This window comes from the organism of the source record quoted next, unplaced genomic scaffold, assembly GCF_019419815.1.
Source record: "Pyrus x bretschneideri cultivar Hongxiangsu unplaced genomic scaffold, Pyrus_bretschneideri_v1 Contig21, whole genome shotgun sequence".
Classification (NCBI taxonomy): Eukaryota; Viridiplantae; Streptophyta; class Magnoliopsida; order Rosales; family Rosaceae; genus Pyrus; species Pyrus x bretschneideri.
This window is the reverse complement of record NW_025999513.1, coordinates 3,292,291-3,309,559: the sequence shown is the minus strand read 5'-3', so window position 1 is coordinate 3,309,559 and position 17,269 is coordinate 3,292,291. Positions and strand designations below refer to the sequence as shown.

Here is a 17,269-nt window from a genome sequence, read left to right as displayed (position 1 = left end):
GTCTCTAGTAATACACAATCTCCTAACTCAGATTTCACTTTTCAATTTCATATTTGAAAATAATTTGAGCTTTTTCTTTGTACAAACGATATTAGACTAGGAGTAAACATACTATTCTAACCAACTTAGCTAAACTAATTTAGGAGAGTATGCATAATTTCTGAGTTGAAAACTTCACAATCTACCAAACGATAATAATATGAAAACCCAAATTCCAAATTCATTGACAGGCTAAAACACCAAAACCAAATATGATTACAAGTTTACAACACAAAAGCAAAGCCATAATTAAACCTAACTTATAGCCTTGAACTTGGTTGAACATGTAGCATGACTCTTTAGTCTGAAAGCCATTAAACTTAACTTATAGCCTTGAACTTGGTTAAACATGTGGTATGCCTCTTAAGTCCTTGCTCTCTTGCCGGCAGCAGCTCATGCATGGCATGTATACTCAATTACATGCATTCTGTGGTTAGGTTTTAGTTTAGACGTATTTCTTGCGAACTCGCTACCGCTAGATGGTATCACGCACCTAACAGTATTGGGCATTGCATGGGGACCATATTCACTGCAGGCTTTCACACAAAAGTAGACGCATCGACTTTTGATCATAAATCACAGGCTATGCAATCTATTCATTTTGAGATTTTCTACGCGCTTCTCGAGAATGAACTTTAATTGTTAAATTTTTAATTCGATACTAAATTAGATTGCTTATTGTGTGGTTTAGTCGAATTTTTTTTTCTTAATATAAAATATATCATTGTACTAAAAACAAAGTAAAAGATACAAAAATAAAGATATAACTGTAAGATCCCACATTAACCAACAAAGAGGAGGTGATGTTCCTTATATGTACATGCTCCCCTCCCTATAGCACAAGGCTTTTTAGGAACTCACTGGCTTCGGGTTCCATCGGAACTCCGAAGTTAAGCGAGTTTGGGCTAGAGCAATCCCAAGATGGGTGACCCACTAGGAAGTTGCTCCTGAGTTCCCAAAAACAAAACTGTGAGGGCGTGGTCGGGACCCAAAGCAGACAATATCGTGCTACGGCGGAGTCGAGCCTAGGATGTGACAAAATGGTATCAGAGCCACTCTGCCGTTTGGTACGGATGTGCCGGTGAGGACGCTTGGTTTCCCTTAAGTAGGGTGGATTGTAAGATCCACATCGACCAACAGAGAGGGGATGATGTGCCTTATATGTACATGTTCTCCTCCCTATAGCACGAGGCCTTATATGTACATGCTCCCCTTCCTATAGCACAAGGCATTTTGGAAACTCATTGGCTTTGGATTCCATCGGAACTTAGAAGTTAAGCGAGTTTGGGTTAGAGCAATCCCATGATGAGTGACCCACTAAGAAGTTACTCGTGAGTTTCCAGAAACAAAATTGTGAGGGCGTGGTCGGGGGCCAAAACAGACAATATCGTGTTACAATGGAGTCGAGTCTGGGATATGACAATAACACTTGAAAAGTCCAAAATATTTATATTCCACAGAAACAGTTTTTTTTTTTTTTTACTTAGTTGTTAATTTGATTCTTTTAGAGCACCATCAATATGTTCTTTGCACCTTCTATAATATTATAATTTTTTTATCTTCACAAAACTTCAGTTTGGACAGCTGCCCCCAGTGGGCTTTAGCTGTCTCTGTTGGTGGTTCGAACCTATTCAAATTTAACAACCAATATGATGGACAAGTTGGAAAGAGCTCTACAATTAACCGTAGATAGAATCCATATCCTTACAAAAGAAAAGGAAAATAAATACATCACGATTACACGAAAGATACAACAACTTCAAGAGATAAGAGAGGCGACTGTTTTTTCATTCCATGCCTAACCTTTGATTTCCAAATCGAGCCTAATATACATGGCCTGTTTGACAATACTTTTGTAAGAAATACTTTTGTTTTTAAGTGTTTTTTCATAAGCGGTATTAAAATTACAACAAAATCATTATGAGAAATCAACATGATTTCTAAAAGTACTTTAAATCACAGATATTTTTATTATTCTTAAATATTGTCAAGTAAAACAACAATCAAATAGAACAAGCTACTATCTGGACAAGAAAAAGGAAGAAAGCATAGTATGAAGTTTCATGTAGGCCCAGAGTCGAGTCCTCACCACACCACCATTTTCCAACTCCGAAGTCTTCACAAGATTTGCGTGATTTAAATATAAAATTTTACCCCAAATGAAAAGGTTCCACAGTCTCATTTTTACCACAAAATCATAAAATATCACATTTACATAATTATGAATTAAATGTATAAATAATAATGCTAGAAAAACCACATTAATATACTATATTAGTGTATTCACATGATGTGACAAGTGATTTATTTAATTAACAGAGTGCATTTTTACTCATCACCCTCAAGTAGTGGTAAGGATCACCTGTATGTATCATTGTTAGATAAGCTTTAATTTGAAGATTTGTGTCTATCTACAACATGAATTTTAGTGGTAAGGATCACCTGTATGTATCATTGTTAGATAAGCGTTAATTTGAAGATTTGTGTCTATCTACAACATGAATTTCGAAATTCAAACTCATCTGACGATGATAAATTGCGTGGCGAGCATACACCATAATTTACAGTGGTGAGCGAAAATACTCCCAAATCAATAATTAATCAGATAAATCATTAAGTGCCTTGGAGACTACATAGTATTTTGTATTCTAGAGGGGATGAAGATTATGAAGAACTGAGTTGAAAATTGAGTATAGTTTGCCAGAGTTTTCCCATTCTTGTTCTTGTTCTATCAACTTGAATATTCCAACGAAATTAACGAGGTATAGACACCCTGTCATCATTAGCCATTCTCATGCAAAGAATTAACAACGTTCGTGTGTTAAATTTCTTGGCATTCTTGGTGAGTCCACAAGAGGTTTAGGACTTGTGAAATTCGGTATTGTCATTGACAATCAACAAATTTGCAAGGAAAAGTTATGAAGTTCGTTTGTTTTTGTTCTACTATCCATTCTTCATTGAAGATTAGTATCCGGATTTATTAATCAATCTATTCACGTTTTGTTCGCTGCATCAATTAGTATCAAAGCGTCAGCTCGATCCAAGGTGACGCTATATCAAGAAAAGAAACACCAACATGTCGCAACTCTCAATAAATGGAGGTTTTTCAATCTAAATCTTCCTCCAATATTTGATCATTGTTGTGCGAGAGATGTGAAATCTGTGATGCAATTCCAAGTTGATGTGACCTTGGAAAAGGTGAAGGCTACAGTTTCAAGTTTTTCTATGAAAATATGGAATTCGAGTCCCATGGCTTTTTTCCCACATTGGATGGTTCTGAATTTGTCGATTTGATTGGGGTTGAAAGTTTCAAATTTATTCCAAGCATTTGGTTGATATTGTAAGCAAGATGAAGACAAATATGAAGAAATTATGCATTGCAAGATTGACCATGTAGTGTGAGCTTTGCGGTTCAAGAATATTCAGGATTTCTGAATAGGATAATGCTAGGTAGATTAAATATGAAAACTAAATGATGTGTCATCAATAGAAATAAACACGTTAATCAACGCTTAAGTAATAATCAAATCATCAACTTCCATTTCATTTGGTTTACAAGATCTAGTTTACAAATTTAGTCTCCTTAGCATTACCCTTCTGAATATTTGTTTGATTGGAGCAGAAAACCTCAGTTTTAACGAGGATAATGGAAGTTGAAACATTATTCTTGGAAGATTTCACCAGTGAGAAAGATGCAGGATGACTCAATACTCTAGTAGTGATGCATGTATTATTCTTGGCATTCTTGGTGAATCAATAAGAGGTTTAGGACTTGTGAAATTAGATATTGTCCTTGACAATTAGCGAATTCACAATAAAAGTTACAAAGTTCGTGTGTTTTTTATTTAACTTCCACTCATCATTCGAGAATCGGTGTTCGGACTTATTAATCATCCAACTTGTGTTTTGTCCACTGCATTAGAGACTTTCACACACTATTTATCTCTTCTTGTACACTTTTATTTATTTTTGGCCAAAAAGGTTATTTAAAAACAAAATCGACACTTATTAATGCAGGTAAAATCAATACACAATGATGAAGCTCAACTTTATAGTGTGTCAATTTTGTGGTGAGTAACTACTCACCATATTTTGTCGCTGCATTAAGTATTAACTATCGTTGGATGAGTATTACTTTTGAGATTTGTGTAGCACATAGATTAAATCACACTCATCAAAACAATACATATACTCTCAATTTTGTATGTCCAAATAGTTTCATTGATTTCTAGCTTTTACATTTAATAAAAAAAGGGTGTGTCTTCAACAATATGTGACATTCCCTCGAAATTAGTGGATAACCGTAGCTTACAACCAGTTGTCCCCTTTTAAAAAAAGTAATAATATGTAACATTCAGTGCTATAGATTTTAACTGTTAGATTTAAATTTCATAAACATCTTTTATTTTCAATCTCAGCCATTCATTTTTCATACCATTTAATACTACCTATTATTAAAGGAAAAAAAGAGACAAAAATAAATAGAGGTAAGCAAAATAAGAATGTGTTGACATCGCTTCCATAACAAATGTTAAAAAAATATATTAATTTGTAGGTTCGCCCCAAAAAACTCAATTTCAATCTCACTTGACTCTTTGTAACTCAAAAGTCGTGACTTTACTCCATGAGACACAAGGTTTGCTTCTCCTTATTGCCTAGAACCCGATTTAAACTCATTTTGCTCTAAAACTTGAAAGTAAAGTCGTCTTTATAAAACTCAAAATTCACCTCACCGTGCCTTAGATATGTTAATTTCTTATGTGAGTTTGATTTGGGTGTGCCAAGCTAATCAATTTATATTTTAATTTTTTCATCTCTTCAATTTTTGTTAAACTTAATATTATCTGATTATTGAATGTTATCACATAATAAAGATTTGTAATCAAATTTAGTACACGTATGACATAATCTTATTGGATGTTGGATCTCACATTTGTTTTAGAAGGTGACCTATAAATTTCAAAGGGAGAAGAGAATCCATGAGTCAATGTGGAACAAATTTTGACTTTTAAAAAGTAAGGTGATAAATTTTAAGTTACATGAACAAATAAGGTTAAAATAAAGTGTAAAAACGTAGCAAAAAATAAGCCTAAAATATATAAACAAAAGGTTGCGAAGTTTGGTTGGTTGGTCCATGTCCTGCGAGTAGTTAGTTTAAAAGTTTTAACAACAGCTCGTGAAGAGAGAGAGAGAGAGAGAGAGGAAGGTGAAAGCGATGGGGATTTGTTTTCTTTTGTAAGGTTTTGTTTTTATTTTTGGTGTATGTGCTCACCATCTTTTAAGTGTTGTTTACTTATTCTTATGAAATAAGCCTAAATTTTAAAATTTATGTTTATTCTCTGCACAAATTTTAAAATTTAAAATTATTTTACAGAAATAAATAAGATAATGAACATCCCTCTTCATTTGAGTCGGTGATACAAACGTTACCCTTCTTGGGAAGTCGAATTGAACGGTGAAAATATTTGCCTTATTGTTTGTGGAGGGTAGGGGTGCAATTCGTGCGGATTAGAAGGTCAACCCAATTCTAACCTAACTTTTATAATTCGGGCAGGTTGGGTTGCATTTGGGTTCATTTGGGCTCAGGTTTACTTGGGTTGGGTTCAAATTATTCAACTTTTTCAAGTATAATCTTGTAACAACTTAGTTTCTAAGAATTCCTAAAAAAATTAAGCCAAGTAGCATCAAAGCTAGATAACTTTAATTTCACAAATCAATCTGCTATAAAGTTTTAGGATTTAGAGACTACAAATATGAGGTGATTAATCAAATCATCTTATTCCCTAAAAGCTTAAGTAATTATAACGGGTAATTTATTAAAAAATATTAGAAGGGGCGTTGGTTTTGGACTTGGCTCATTGGGTTTTGTATGAGCATTAATTGATATGGGCTACAATTTGGTTAGATTGGGTTTGGTTAGTTGGGTTGGATTGGGTTGGGATGGACGAGAGAAAATTAGAATTAGATGCCTTATTTTATACTTTTGTAGACTAAACATTTATGATTTTTAAGTTTTTGATTAAGCTTTTGAAACATTTGATTAAGATACTCAGACTTGAACTACTTCAAATTAATTGAAATTAATTTACATTTAAATATCTGCTATATATTTTAAATAAATTCAACTATATTTAACTCTAAAAATTTAAAATTTTCAAATCTAAATGTACATCCATGCCAAATGGAAACATACCAACATTAAATGAAAACGTACCAACGTCAAACGAAAATGTACTAACCCCAAATTAAAATGTACCCAATTATAAACTACATACACAATGCTCTAGATAGTCTTGTTTTTTGGTAGATAAGTCTCTCGAACAACTTTTAGTTGATCGGAGATAAATCCTTATTATTGTAGATAATGCTAAATAATAACGATAAATCATATAACTTTGAATTAACAAAAAGGCTATTGTCCGTTGATTAATGACTCTTTCTATAAAAAAAAAAAAATTAATTGAAGTAATTTAAACTTTTACATTGTTAACGACTCTTTCTATATATATAAAAAAAAAATAATTAAAGTAATTCCTTATTGTTAGGACAAAAAACAATAAAACTTATGTTTTGAAAACAAACGTACCAAAAATTCAAATGTATCAAAAACTAAATGTACCAAAATTCAAATGTATCAAGTAACTAAATATACCATTATAATCAAATGTACTGATATAACCAAACGTAGCTAACAACGAGTTTTGTTGCATTCTATTTAATTTACTAAAATAAATATTTTAATAAAAAATCTTAAATCATCATAATAAGAGATGCATAAAAATAGGAAGAAAAAATGGAATGCTAAAGTGAATAGATTTCTAATAAAATAAAATTAAAGTACCAAAATTGTAGAGAAAATGTTTAATCAAATTTGCAAAAGAAATAAATATTTAGTCAATGACATTTAAAAACGAGACGTCTATATCAAAACATCCCTACAAAAGACTTACTTATTCGGGTTTAAAATTGAATTAAATATGAACGGGTTCGGATTGGCCTGGCTCAAATTGCACCCTAATGAAGGGTAGTTGCTGTTGTCGATTAACTTTGTCCTCCTCCTGATGGACTCTCCAAGGCTCTTTGCTTTCCTCTTTTTCCCTCCACAATAAACAACAACAATTATTCCAATTTCTTTCCTCCATCATTTTATTATTAATATTCATCACCATTTCAGTCTCCATTAGCATTGGATGACTCATCTTCTTCTCCTCTCTCTCTCTCTCTCTCTCTCTCTCTCTCTCTCTATGTATGTATATCTGTGACTCTGTGTTGATTGAGATAACAAGAAACATTTGATATGCATGGTGTGAAGAAGTAATTTAACATAGAGAAATTAATAGCTAAAAGTAGAAAAAGGGGAATGAATAGTGTTACTGCTTCTGAAGAGGATCTCTCTGAGTTTGTAGAGGTTGATCCTACTGGAAGATATGGAAGAGTAAGCTCCTGTTCTCATTTCCACTCATTTATTTTCATTTTTGTTTAGAAATTAGAATTTTGTTATTTGGGTACGTTTAGAGTTCAGTTTTTGACTCCAAGTTTGCTGCTTTTTCTGCAGTACAATGAAGTTCTAGGCAAAGGAGCTTCAAAAACAGTGTATGGTTTCAATACCCTTTTCATATTACTGCACAACATTGAATTTTTAAGTGGTTTAATCAAAACCCTTTTCAGATTAATGCCCAACTTGTGTTTTTATGTGGTTTAATCTGAAAGTCTTCACAATATATTTCCCAAATTTGAATTTTTATGTGGTTAAACTCAAAACCCTTTTCAAATTAATGCCCAGGTTTGAATTTTTATGCAGAAATATGTTTTTCTGTTCATGTTTATGTGTTGGTTTTTGCAGTTACAGGGCCTTTGATGAGTATGAAGGGATTGAAGTGGCATGGAATCAAGTAAAGCTTTATGATTTTCTGAGAAACCCTGAGGATCTCGAAAGGCTATACCGCGAAATTCATCTGCTCAAAACCTTGAAACACAGCAATATCATGAAATTTTACTCTTCCTGGGTTGATACTGCCAATAGAAACATTAACTTTGTTACTGAGATGTTTACTTCTGGTACTCTCAGACAGTAAGTTTCAATTTTAGCCTTCTTTTTTGTCTGAGTCTATAAATTTTTTGTTGATTATTCCATGTGGGTAATTTTTTTGGATTGTTTTTGTGTGTAGGTATAGGTTAAAACACAAGAGAGTTAACATAAGAGCAGTGAAGCATTGGTGTAAGCAGATTTTGAAAGGGCTTCTCTATCTTCACAGCCATGACCCTCCTGTGATTCACAGAGATCTCAAGTGTGACAACATTTTCATCAATGGGAACCAAGGTGAGGTCAAGATTGGCGATCTTGGCCTCGCCGCTGTCCTTCGTAAATCCCACGCTGATCGTTGTGTTGGTAAGTTATTTCTATTTGGCTTAAAGTCTTTTTAGTGATTAGAATATATAGAATTGCTTGACAATTTGAGGTGGTTGGGAGTTTTTACACTTTCAGATCAACTCATCTTTGTTTTGTTTCTCTCTTTTTCTTTGCTTTCTTTCCGCATGCTCAGGAACACCGGAGTTCATGGCTCCAGAGGTTTACGAAGAGGAATACAATGAGTTAGTTGACATTTATTCTCTTGGGATGTGCATCTTGGAGATGGTTACCTTTGAATATCCATACAGTGAATGCACTCATCCTGCTCAAATCTATAAGAAAGTTATCACTGTAGGACTCAAAACTCTCAAGTTACTTTTCCAGATTGGTTTTTGTTTCTTTCAAGTGATTTATGTATTTAATTTTCGATATAGGGGAAAAAACCAGAAGCCCTATTCAAAGTAAAGGATCCTGAGGTGCGGTGTTTTGTTGAGAAATGCCTAGTGACCGTGTCTCGTAGGCTTTCTGCGAGGGAGCTTTTGAGAGATCCTTTTCTCCAGGTTGATGAGTACGGATACGATTTAAGGCCAATAGAGTATCAAAGGGATATGTATGAAATAGGGCCTCTCTTAAGGCAACCTCACTCTGCACTTCACCAAAGTAACAGCTCTTTGAGCAACGGGTATGGAAATTATCTTGGTTACGAAACTGAAAATGATTTGGATTACAATCCGGTTGATTACAGATTGAGCGAAATTGATCTCTTAGCTTGTCAAGAGGACGAGCATTTGGGAGATGTTGACCTCACAATCAAAGGGAGGCGGAGAGAAGACGATGGCATCTTTTTAAGGCTCAGAATTGCAGATAAAGAAGGTGAAAGTTTCAGTCTAACTTCTCAATTATTCTAAATATCATCTCTGTGGTTTGCTGTAAATTTTGAAATGAAACTAAAGGTTCCTTTTCTCTGCAGGCCGCATCCGAAACATCTACTTCCCTTTTGATACTGAGAATGACACGGCATTGAGTGTTGCTAGAGAGATGGTTTCTGAGCTTGATATCACAGACCAAGATGTTACAAAAATAGCAGAGATGATTGATGGTGAAATTGCTAGCTTGGTACCGGAATGGATTGGGGGACATGGCATGGAAGAAATTCCCCATTGCAATAATGCAAGTTTTTGCCAAAATTGTGCTTCATATGGTTCCATTTTGGATTATGCATCATCAGATATTCCAGGCGTCAATCACCTCCAAGTTCTTCAGTGCTCAAAACATGGATCAGCTGCTGTCCATGGACGTTTCGAAGAAATCACCTACCAAGTTGAAGGCTCAGAGCAAAGTCTTACAGAAGGTGCACCTAGAACATCAAACCATTCTGATGGCTTGCACTATGCCGATATCTGGGCTCAAAGAGAAGGACCGGAATTAAGCTCACAAGGTTCAGGAGATTCGAGAGACATCCCATGCGATGAAAATCATGAAACATTGGATGCAACAAACTTTGGAAAGGAAGAGAGAATCATAACCATGGACAATCAGAGCAGTTCGAAAGCAAGAAATTCTATCTCAGAGAAACTTTCAGCCACTAATGATCCGTTAGATGATTATGAGAATGAGCTTCGTCAAGAACTAAGATGGCTCAAAGCAACGTATCAAATGCAGTTGAGGGAGATTAGGGATCAACAGCTTGGAGCTAAACCGAAAGCTTCAAGCCTAAGTCCAAATTCAGACCACTCAGAGCACAGGGAAACAAATGGAGCTTCAATCTCCTTGGCATCGCCCCAGCGGACCAAAGAAAACAAAAAACCTTCCTTGAAACCGTTTTGCTCCGGGAAGCATTTTACATATTTTCCAGTGGATGCCGAAAAGAAACATTTAGCAAACCCTGGTGCCCAAAATCATGAGGCATTTGATGGGGCTTATAGTCCTGAACAAATCGTCACTGCAAAGAGTTTCTACGCTAGTGCGTTGCTTCCGCACTCTCTTCACCGTGCAACTTCTCTGCCGGTTGATGCTACAGATGTTTAAGCCCTGCCAACTTCTCTAATTCTGTCATCAGGTTCACACCACAACCTCAAATAATACCAGCAGCTGTCTCTTTTCACCGATACGAAAAAACGCGTTGTGATTGATATTATTTGTACAAGCAGAGATGTAATTTACAGCTTGTAGGTTTTGTTCTCAGATGGAAACAATGCTCAGATAAAAATAAATAAAAAAAGTTGAATTTATGTACAGTACTCTCTAACATGAAAGTAACAAAGCTAGATTCCATGAATTTCTGTCTCATGTCTCTCAGAAGGAAGGAGATAAAGAGTTAAAGGAGGAGGATTCTGTGATTTATGATGACTGCAGATGGCAGTGCATCAATGATGGTGTGTTATAATGACTTGCCAGCCAAAATTATTCTTTCCATGATGTATTTGCATATGTGATGGGAGTAAACTACTTGATACATTTCTTTCTGGTCCATAGAATGCCTTTAAAATGAATATGCCTCGTAACATGCAAGTTCTTCTCGTCAATAAGGCAAGCTTCCTAATAATTATTCCTAATACTTACTCCAAGTACCCACAAGAGCTTAAGCTGTTTGGGGAGGTGTCAACAATGTATATAGATCACAAGGGCTTGAACCGTCTGAGAATGTACCAACAACGTATACAGATCACAAAAGCTTAAAACTTAAGGGAATGGTCCGGCAATGTAAATAGTTTACTTAGCACCTTGACAAATTGTAATCTGCTTCTCACTCATTATGATGGTATTGGATTACAAAAGCTTAAGCCGCTTGAGAATGAGTTAGCAATGTATATGTAACTTAGAATACTAGGTCAGTGTACCAACAGGCAACAACTACAATTTGGTGTGTTATTCATGATCTACTTCCTTTTTCTCAACCCAGCCTCCCTTTTCTTTTTCTTCTTTACATAAGGTAAAAGCTCCTAAAAAATACCACTTTGAGCGGCTTTGGGGGATTTGGATCCTATCCGGATCCAAATTGTGGGGATCTTATCCGGGAATATCTTAGCCATTTATTGTGTATCATGCGGTCAGAAATCATTTGATTTTTTTATTTAAAATTAAACATAAATAGTACCTGACGAAAATTATCTATAAGATATACGATGAACAGCTAAGATGCCCTACGAACCCCACAAAGTGGATCTATAGAGTATCCTCTTCCGGCTTTGGGATGGTTGGTGGTTTTACAGAACAAAAGTAGAATGGTCCAGCTGAGAGTCTACTATAGCTCGCCTGGTTTAAATACCATGGACGTCACTGCAGTGCCATGTGAATTTTGGCCTCACCAAGTTGTCAACTTCTACTATGATAATTGACAACAAGGATTTCCTTCAAATCGGGTATCATTACACCAAATGATTATTGGTTGTAAGTATATTCAAGGACCATTTCAAAGTTACGTTGAGGTTGAATATAAAAAATAATAACAACTCTCTATGTGCGATTCTAGTATTCAGTGGCGGATGTAGACTAGGTTAGGACAAGTGAAAGCTATTGCCCATTGATAGGTGCATTATTTATCACATTTTCATATCATTTATCCCTTTGTCTTGTTAAGGAATTGATTATGAAAGAGCCTTATTACTTTCCTTTTCTCAGTTTCAGCTAATCTGCGCATGCTGGACGTTTTTGGTGATAGTTCGACTTTCAGGAGGAGTTTTGATGCAAGGCCAAGTGGAGAAGGAAGCTAAGAGGCTGAACATCGTTGCGTCCAAATTTCATAATTTTCCATGAAGCCAAATGTTCCAGTTTTCAAAGTTAATCCCACAGAAGTAGTTTTCCCGTCAGAACTGCGCAGCTGTAGGAGAATGAAGATTTGGAGGCTTTCCCGATTTTTTCTAGTGGTGTGCAATATATGCTTGGAAAGATAAGAGACAAAGCTATGTTTCTCATATTTTTACAGAATTTTCCAGAAGATAAATTGACCCCAAAATGGGCGTGCAAGACAGAAGACGTGTTTCCCAAGTCGAGAAGGATTCTTTCCTAGTTTGTGTCATTAACTATTTAGGAGTTTGTTTTCTTTTAGGATAGTTTTTATCAGACTTTTGAGGGTTTTACTAGAATAAATAGAGGGCCTTAGGCTATCTAAAGGGAGAACAGGAATACAAAGGAATCTTCGAAAGTGAAGGAGAAAAGCTTATCGTGGTCTTACTATTCTTTTCTGGGTTTTATCTTTTCCATGACTTCTTTTGTGATTTTTATTATGACTATGTGTAACTAAACTACTTTTCTAAGGTTTATGATGAAGCCATGACATTATTATTCCCGAAGTATCTTGTTGATTATTATCTGATTACATGCCATGTTTAGTTCTTAATCTTTGTGCTTAATCTATTCTAGTTTCGAATGTTCTTGTGACTGGCCATCATTGGGAACTTGTTTCTAGATAATTAGGAAAACTAATGAAAATAACTTGAAAATAGATGACCAATCAATTAGGTTTATTGGAACTAAGATTAAGAAGAGTAGACAAACTAGTGAGGATGACCAATATCAAACTAGTCCTACTTGGTTGATATAATTCTTCAGTGCAGAATGGGTTTTTATGTGTTTAACTGTATGCCTAACCAATAGGATATAGTTGTCACGTATAGACACACGAGTTGATGTCTGACCACAAATTAATTTATACCTTAGAAAGAACAACCTTAAATATTGGCATGGTAATTGGATAGTAATAGGCTTGAAGAAAAGGGAATAGGATTGTTATTGGTGGATTGATGACCTTAGGCTTTCATCACATTAATTCTTTTTAGACTATCATTCGTTGTGTGTTTTTGTTATTCACATTCCTGGTTTAATTTTAAGTTGAAGTTCTAATTATTTTTTGTAATCAATTAGTTGAATTGGTATTAAAAGCAATCTTTGTGGGATCGACCTCGTATTTGCATTTATTTCTACAATTGATTCGTGCGCTTGTGAGTTTAATTTGGTTTAAGTTAATATATTATTTAGGTTAGTTTAAATAAACATCAAGTTTTTAGCGCCGTTGCCTGTGATCGAACCCGGGTCACCCGCGTGTCAGGCGGGAATACTTACCACTATACTACAACGACTATGTCAAGACAAGTGAAAGCTATTGCCCATGTTGGCCATTTTTTAGTATCCCTATCCTTAAAGTTGTGTCACATTACATTAATGTACTCTGTGAGGATATGTCATTAGGGCAAGGTGTTCGACAAAATACCTATTGGGCTAGAATTATTTTAGAGGTTAGATATTATGGTAGTAAAAAACTTACGGCCTTGTCTTGAAAATCAATGTTTGAACGTCTCTAATCTTGTCTCAATACGAAAAAATCCTGAATTTGCCATTGCCAACACAAATGGAAGATCTATATAAGCAAACAATAATTTACATCATAATATGCATTATGCAAAATCAAGTGCATCAACCTTTCTTTTCAGTTTGGTAACCAATGTATGCATGGTTGCATCCATCCGGACCATCCCCTCGCGTGCAAGATGAAAACGGCTTTTTGTCTTACGAGTTATAGAAAAAGTGCTTGTACAGTCAGCACTTTCACACGTAGACAGATTCCATTTCTGATCAGTCTCTTTTAAAAGTGCTTCACATAGCAAGCTTTCCCATGTTGAGTGGGTCAAGTATCATCAGTTCAGCCGATCAGAAAAATCATGAAAAGTATAGGTAACCGTACAGAAAGGAAAGAGCAACGCATGATCATTAAGACCATCTTCAATCCAGGATCAAAGTAAAGGACTCGTGGGCCTCAATGGACAAAAAAAGGTCCAAGGGTCAACCAGTCGGCCCAAAACAGCCAGCTAGCTGTTATTTTTGAATATTTTTTTTACAAAATTTTTAAATTCTATTTTTTTTCTTTAACTTCCTAAGCCTTTAAACAACACAAGCATTTCTGCATGCGCTCAGGCACCTGTGAAAGGTATTTTTTCAATCACAGAGCGTTACGCGCGACTTACACATTTTAGATGCATTTATATGTGATGATTAGTTCAATGTATAAAAACATAAAATAAAGGCGATTATCATCTTTAATAATACAAGTAGGAATTAAAAGTATTTTACATAGAATATGTAAAAAAAAAAAAGTAATAAATAACAGAGAAGATCCTTATAATGTAGTTGCAACTAAAAGCTAAATAAAAAGTGTAAAAACAATCCAAGAACTTCAATTGACCTTGATTACTTGACAGCAAAACATATTATGAACTCATATCGTTTCGTCCTGTTGAAAATTTAATGTTTTTGGTTAAAATCAAATATTAGCATTATTTGTATATTATTTAGACATGCAAATTGTGCAGTTTTATTTTATTTTTTTATGAACGTACGTTGGAAGTTTTCGAAATTGGTCATAGAACTTTTTGCCATATAAGGCTATTGAATCTTTTCCAACTTACACGAATTCAAAATAATTTTTCACCCTCCTAAGGATACACATCTACTATGCTGCATATGTTACCGAAGTCATGATACTAGCTTATTTATTTACACTGTAGTCTGTACCCCAAAAGCTAGTGCGTGATCGTTTTTCAACTATTTGCAAGCAAAACCCCATATATGGTTCCGCAAAATCTTGTCGTGATTGATGTCCAACGTTCTGCAAAAGAAGAAAAAGATTTTCAAATGGATTATGGAACTAAAACAACGCACCATTCCACCAATTTTGATTCAAAACTTTGAGCAACTCATTGGGAGAAATATGATGAAAACAATATACTATTGAGAAATCTTTTTGGGACGATTCAAAAGTGAATAGCATAAAAAAGATAATTTAATTTTTAATCTTATACCATAATATTTTAGAGGTGAATCCATGTAGTCAATCCGTCTATCATAATCCTCTTTCTCCTTTACATTTGGCAGTAGTGTAGATTTGCATCTCTAATCAATTTTTTCTTCTGTTGTACTTTGTTTGTTGACAAAGTATTTTGCAAAAAGAAAATAAGCATTGGTGACAAAGAGTAAATGAAATACATACTATCAAACTGAAATACATACCTTAGAACGATTATTCCCACCACCACAGCCTTGTTGGTTCGATATATGTTTAGAAATTTTATCATCACAATAGAACACTCAAACATGGTAAACCTCATCTTACTATTTACAGCAGAATAAGTAAATCCTTTCCTTGAAGTTGAATGCTCTCCAAATGGAGAAGAGCTTGTTCTTGGTCTTTTAGAATTCCTCTGGACTCATGTAGAAAATCTCAGCTTAAGCCCTTCAACCATCCTTAGAATTAGTTAGTCTCTTCCTAATTTCTTCCTTCATCCCAGACATATGCTTTCTAAAAACTACAAACTCAATGAACACACCTTCCTCATGAATACGATTTCTCGCAATATGCTCCTTAAACAAATAATATTGAACACTCAAAAATGTCAGGATAGTTCTATAGTATGCAAGGAGTAATATTTCTAGTCTTACCTATTGGGAGAATAATGTAAATTCGTGAGGACAAATCATAGAGACAAAAGATCGAGACAAATGGCTTACTGATTGAGTCGATTCCCATCTGAAACAAGGGAAGCATGCCAACAGGCAACATACCTGAAAAAGCAAACGTTAAATAAGAAGAAATATTGGAGAATCTATATACACGAAATATTCAGGATTTAAAAAACATAATCTTCAAAAGCGAACAAAGACAAAATCTATAGAAATTATAGCTTTAATTTGTGATGTATATTTCATGAATTGCAATGTACAATGGTTCGGGTATATATAGGAAGAAGACTAAGAAAAAACAAAAAAACATTCCCCTTAAAACAAGGAATAAAACATTCCTTAAAACATGGAATAAAACATTCCTTAAAACATTCCTTAAAACAAGGAATAAAACATTCCTTAAAACAAGGAACTCATTATTTTCAACACTCCCCCTCAAGCTGGATCGAGGAGGTTCACTGAGCCAAGCTTGCCCAATAACCGATGAAACTGAGATGATGCTAGTGCCTTTGTAAAAAGATCTGCTAGTTGATCATGGCTTCGTGTGAACATGGTCCGGATGATTTGCGTTTGAACTTGAGCTCTGATGAAATGACAATCCACTTCAATATGTTTGGTTCTTTCATGGAACACAGGATTGGCAGCAATGTGCATGGCTGCCTGATTATCACACATAAGCGTCATAGGAGTAGAACTAGGAAACCCTAAGTCTGAAAGAAGCCCTTTAAGCCAAATGAGTTCACAAGCAGTGGCTGCCATGGCTCGATACTCAGCCTCTGCGCTGGAACGAGCAATTACCTGTTGCTTCTTACTCTTCCATGTGACAAGGTTTCCACCAACAAATGTGCAATAGCCTGTGATTGATTTCCTATCAATTGCATTACCTGCCCAGTCTGCATCTGTGTAGCCACTAATGACAGTGGACTGATTGTTATGCATTGTAATTCCTTGCCCAATTGAACCCTTAAGATAACGAAGGATTCTCTTAACAAGGTTAAGGTGATCAACAGTGGGAGAGTGCATGAACTGACTAGCCAAGCTCACTGCATATGTGATATCTGGACGAGTGATAGTGAGGTATATGAGCTTACCTACTAATCGTTGATAGTAGCTTACATCATGCATGGCTTCTCCATCTATGCTGAGCTTCAGTTTACAATCAACAGGAGTGATAGCAGGCTTGCAGTCAAGCATTTTTGCTTCTTGAAGGAGGTCCAATACATATTTCCGTTGATGTAGAAACAGTCCTTTTGAAGATGTTGCCATTTCGATCCCCAAAAAATACTTTAACCTTCCCAAATCCTTGATAGCGAAAACTTGATGTAGTGAGAGTTTTAGTGCCTCAATCTCCACGGTATTATCTCCAGTGATGATAAGATCATCAACATAGATGAGGACCACCAACTTCCCTTTGGTGCCAGTTCTTAC

At 35.1% G+C, this 17,269-nt stretch overlaps 1 protein-coding gene and 1 long non-coding RNA gene across 2 annotated transcripts; one reads left to right on the top strand and one right to left on the bottom strand.

Moving 5' to 3' along the window:
• Nucleotides 1-7,094: 7,094 nt before the first annotated feature.
• On the top strand, nucleotides 7,095-10,624 carry LOC103956633 (probable serine/threonine-protein kinase WNK9). Its single transcript, XM_009368661.3, has 7 exons — nucleotides 7,095-7,474; nucleotides 7,595-7,632; nucleotides 7,883-8,110; nucleotides 8,208-8,428; nucleotides 8,583-8,740; nucleotides 8,824-9,262; nucleotides 9,360-10,624. The coding sequence occupies exons 1-7, from the start codon at nucleotides 7,400-7,402 to the stop codon at nucleotides 10,415-10,417; spliced, it is 2,217 nt and encodes a 738-aa protein (XP_009366936.2). The 5' UTR covers nucleotides 7,095-7,399; the 3' UTR covers nucleotides 10,418-10,624.
• A 4,114-nt stretch (nucleotides 10,625-14,738) lies between these two features.
• On the bottom strand, nucleotides 14,739-15,939 carry LOC125477363. The gene is made up of 2 exons (XR_007258480.1): nucleotides 15,392-15,939; nucleotides 14,739-14,990 (listed from the first exon to the last, which is right to left on the bottom strand). It is a non-coding gene; the product is annotated as an uncharacterized LOC125477363 (long non-coding RNA).
• Nucleotides 15,940-17,269: the final 1,330 nt, after the last annotated feature.

Bases quoted from the DNA above. Each gene is read 5' to 3' on its own strand.
- LOC103956633 (XM_009368661.3), top strand. From the start codon at position 7,400: ATGAATAGTGTTACTGCTTCTGAAGAGGATCTCTCTGAGTTTGTAGAG. The intron at 8,429-8,582 runs GTAAGTTATTTC...CCGCATGCTCAG, and splicing joins CCACGCTGATCGTTGTGTTG to GAACACCGGAGTTCATGGCT. The intron at 9,263-9,359 runs GTGAAAGTTTCA...TTTTCTCTGCAG, and splicing joins CAGAATTGCAGATAAAGAAG to GCCGCATCCGAAACATCTAC.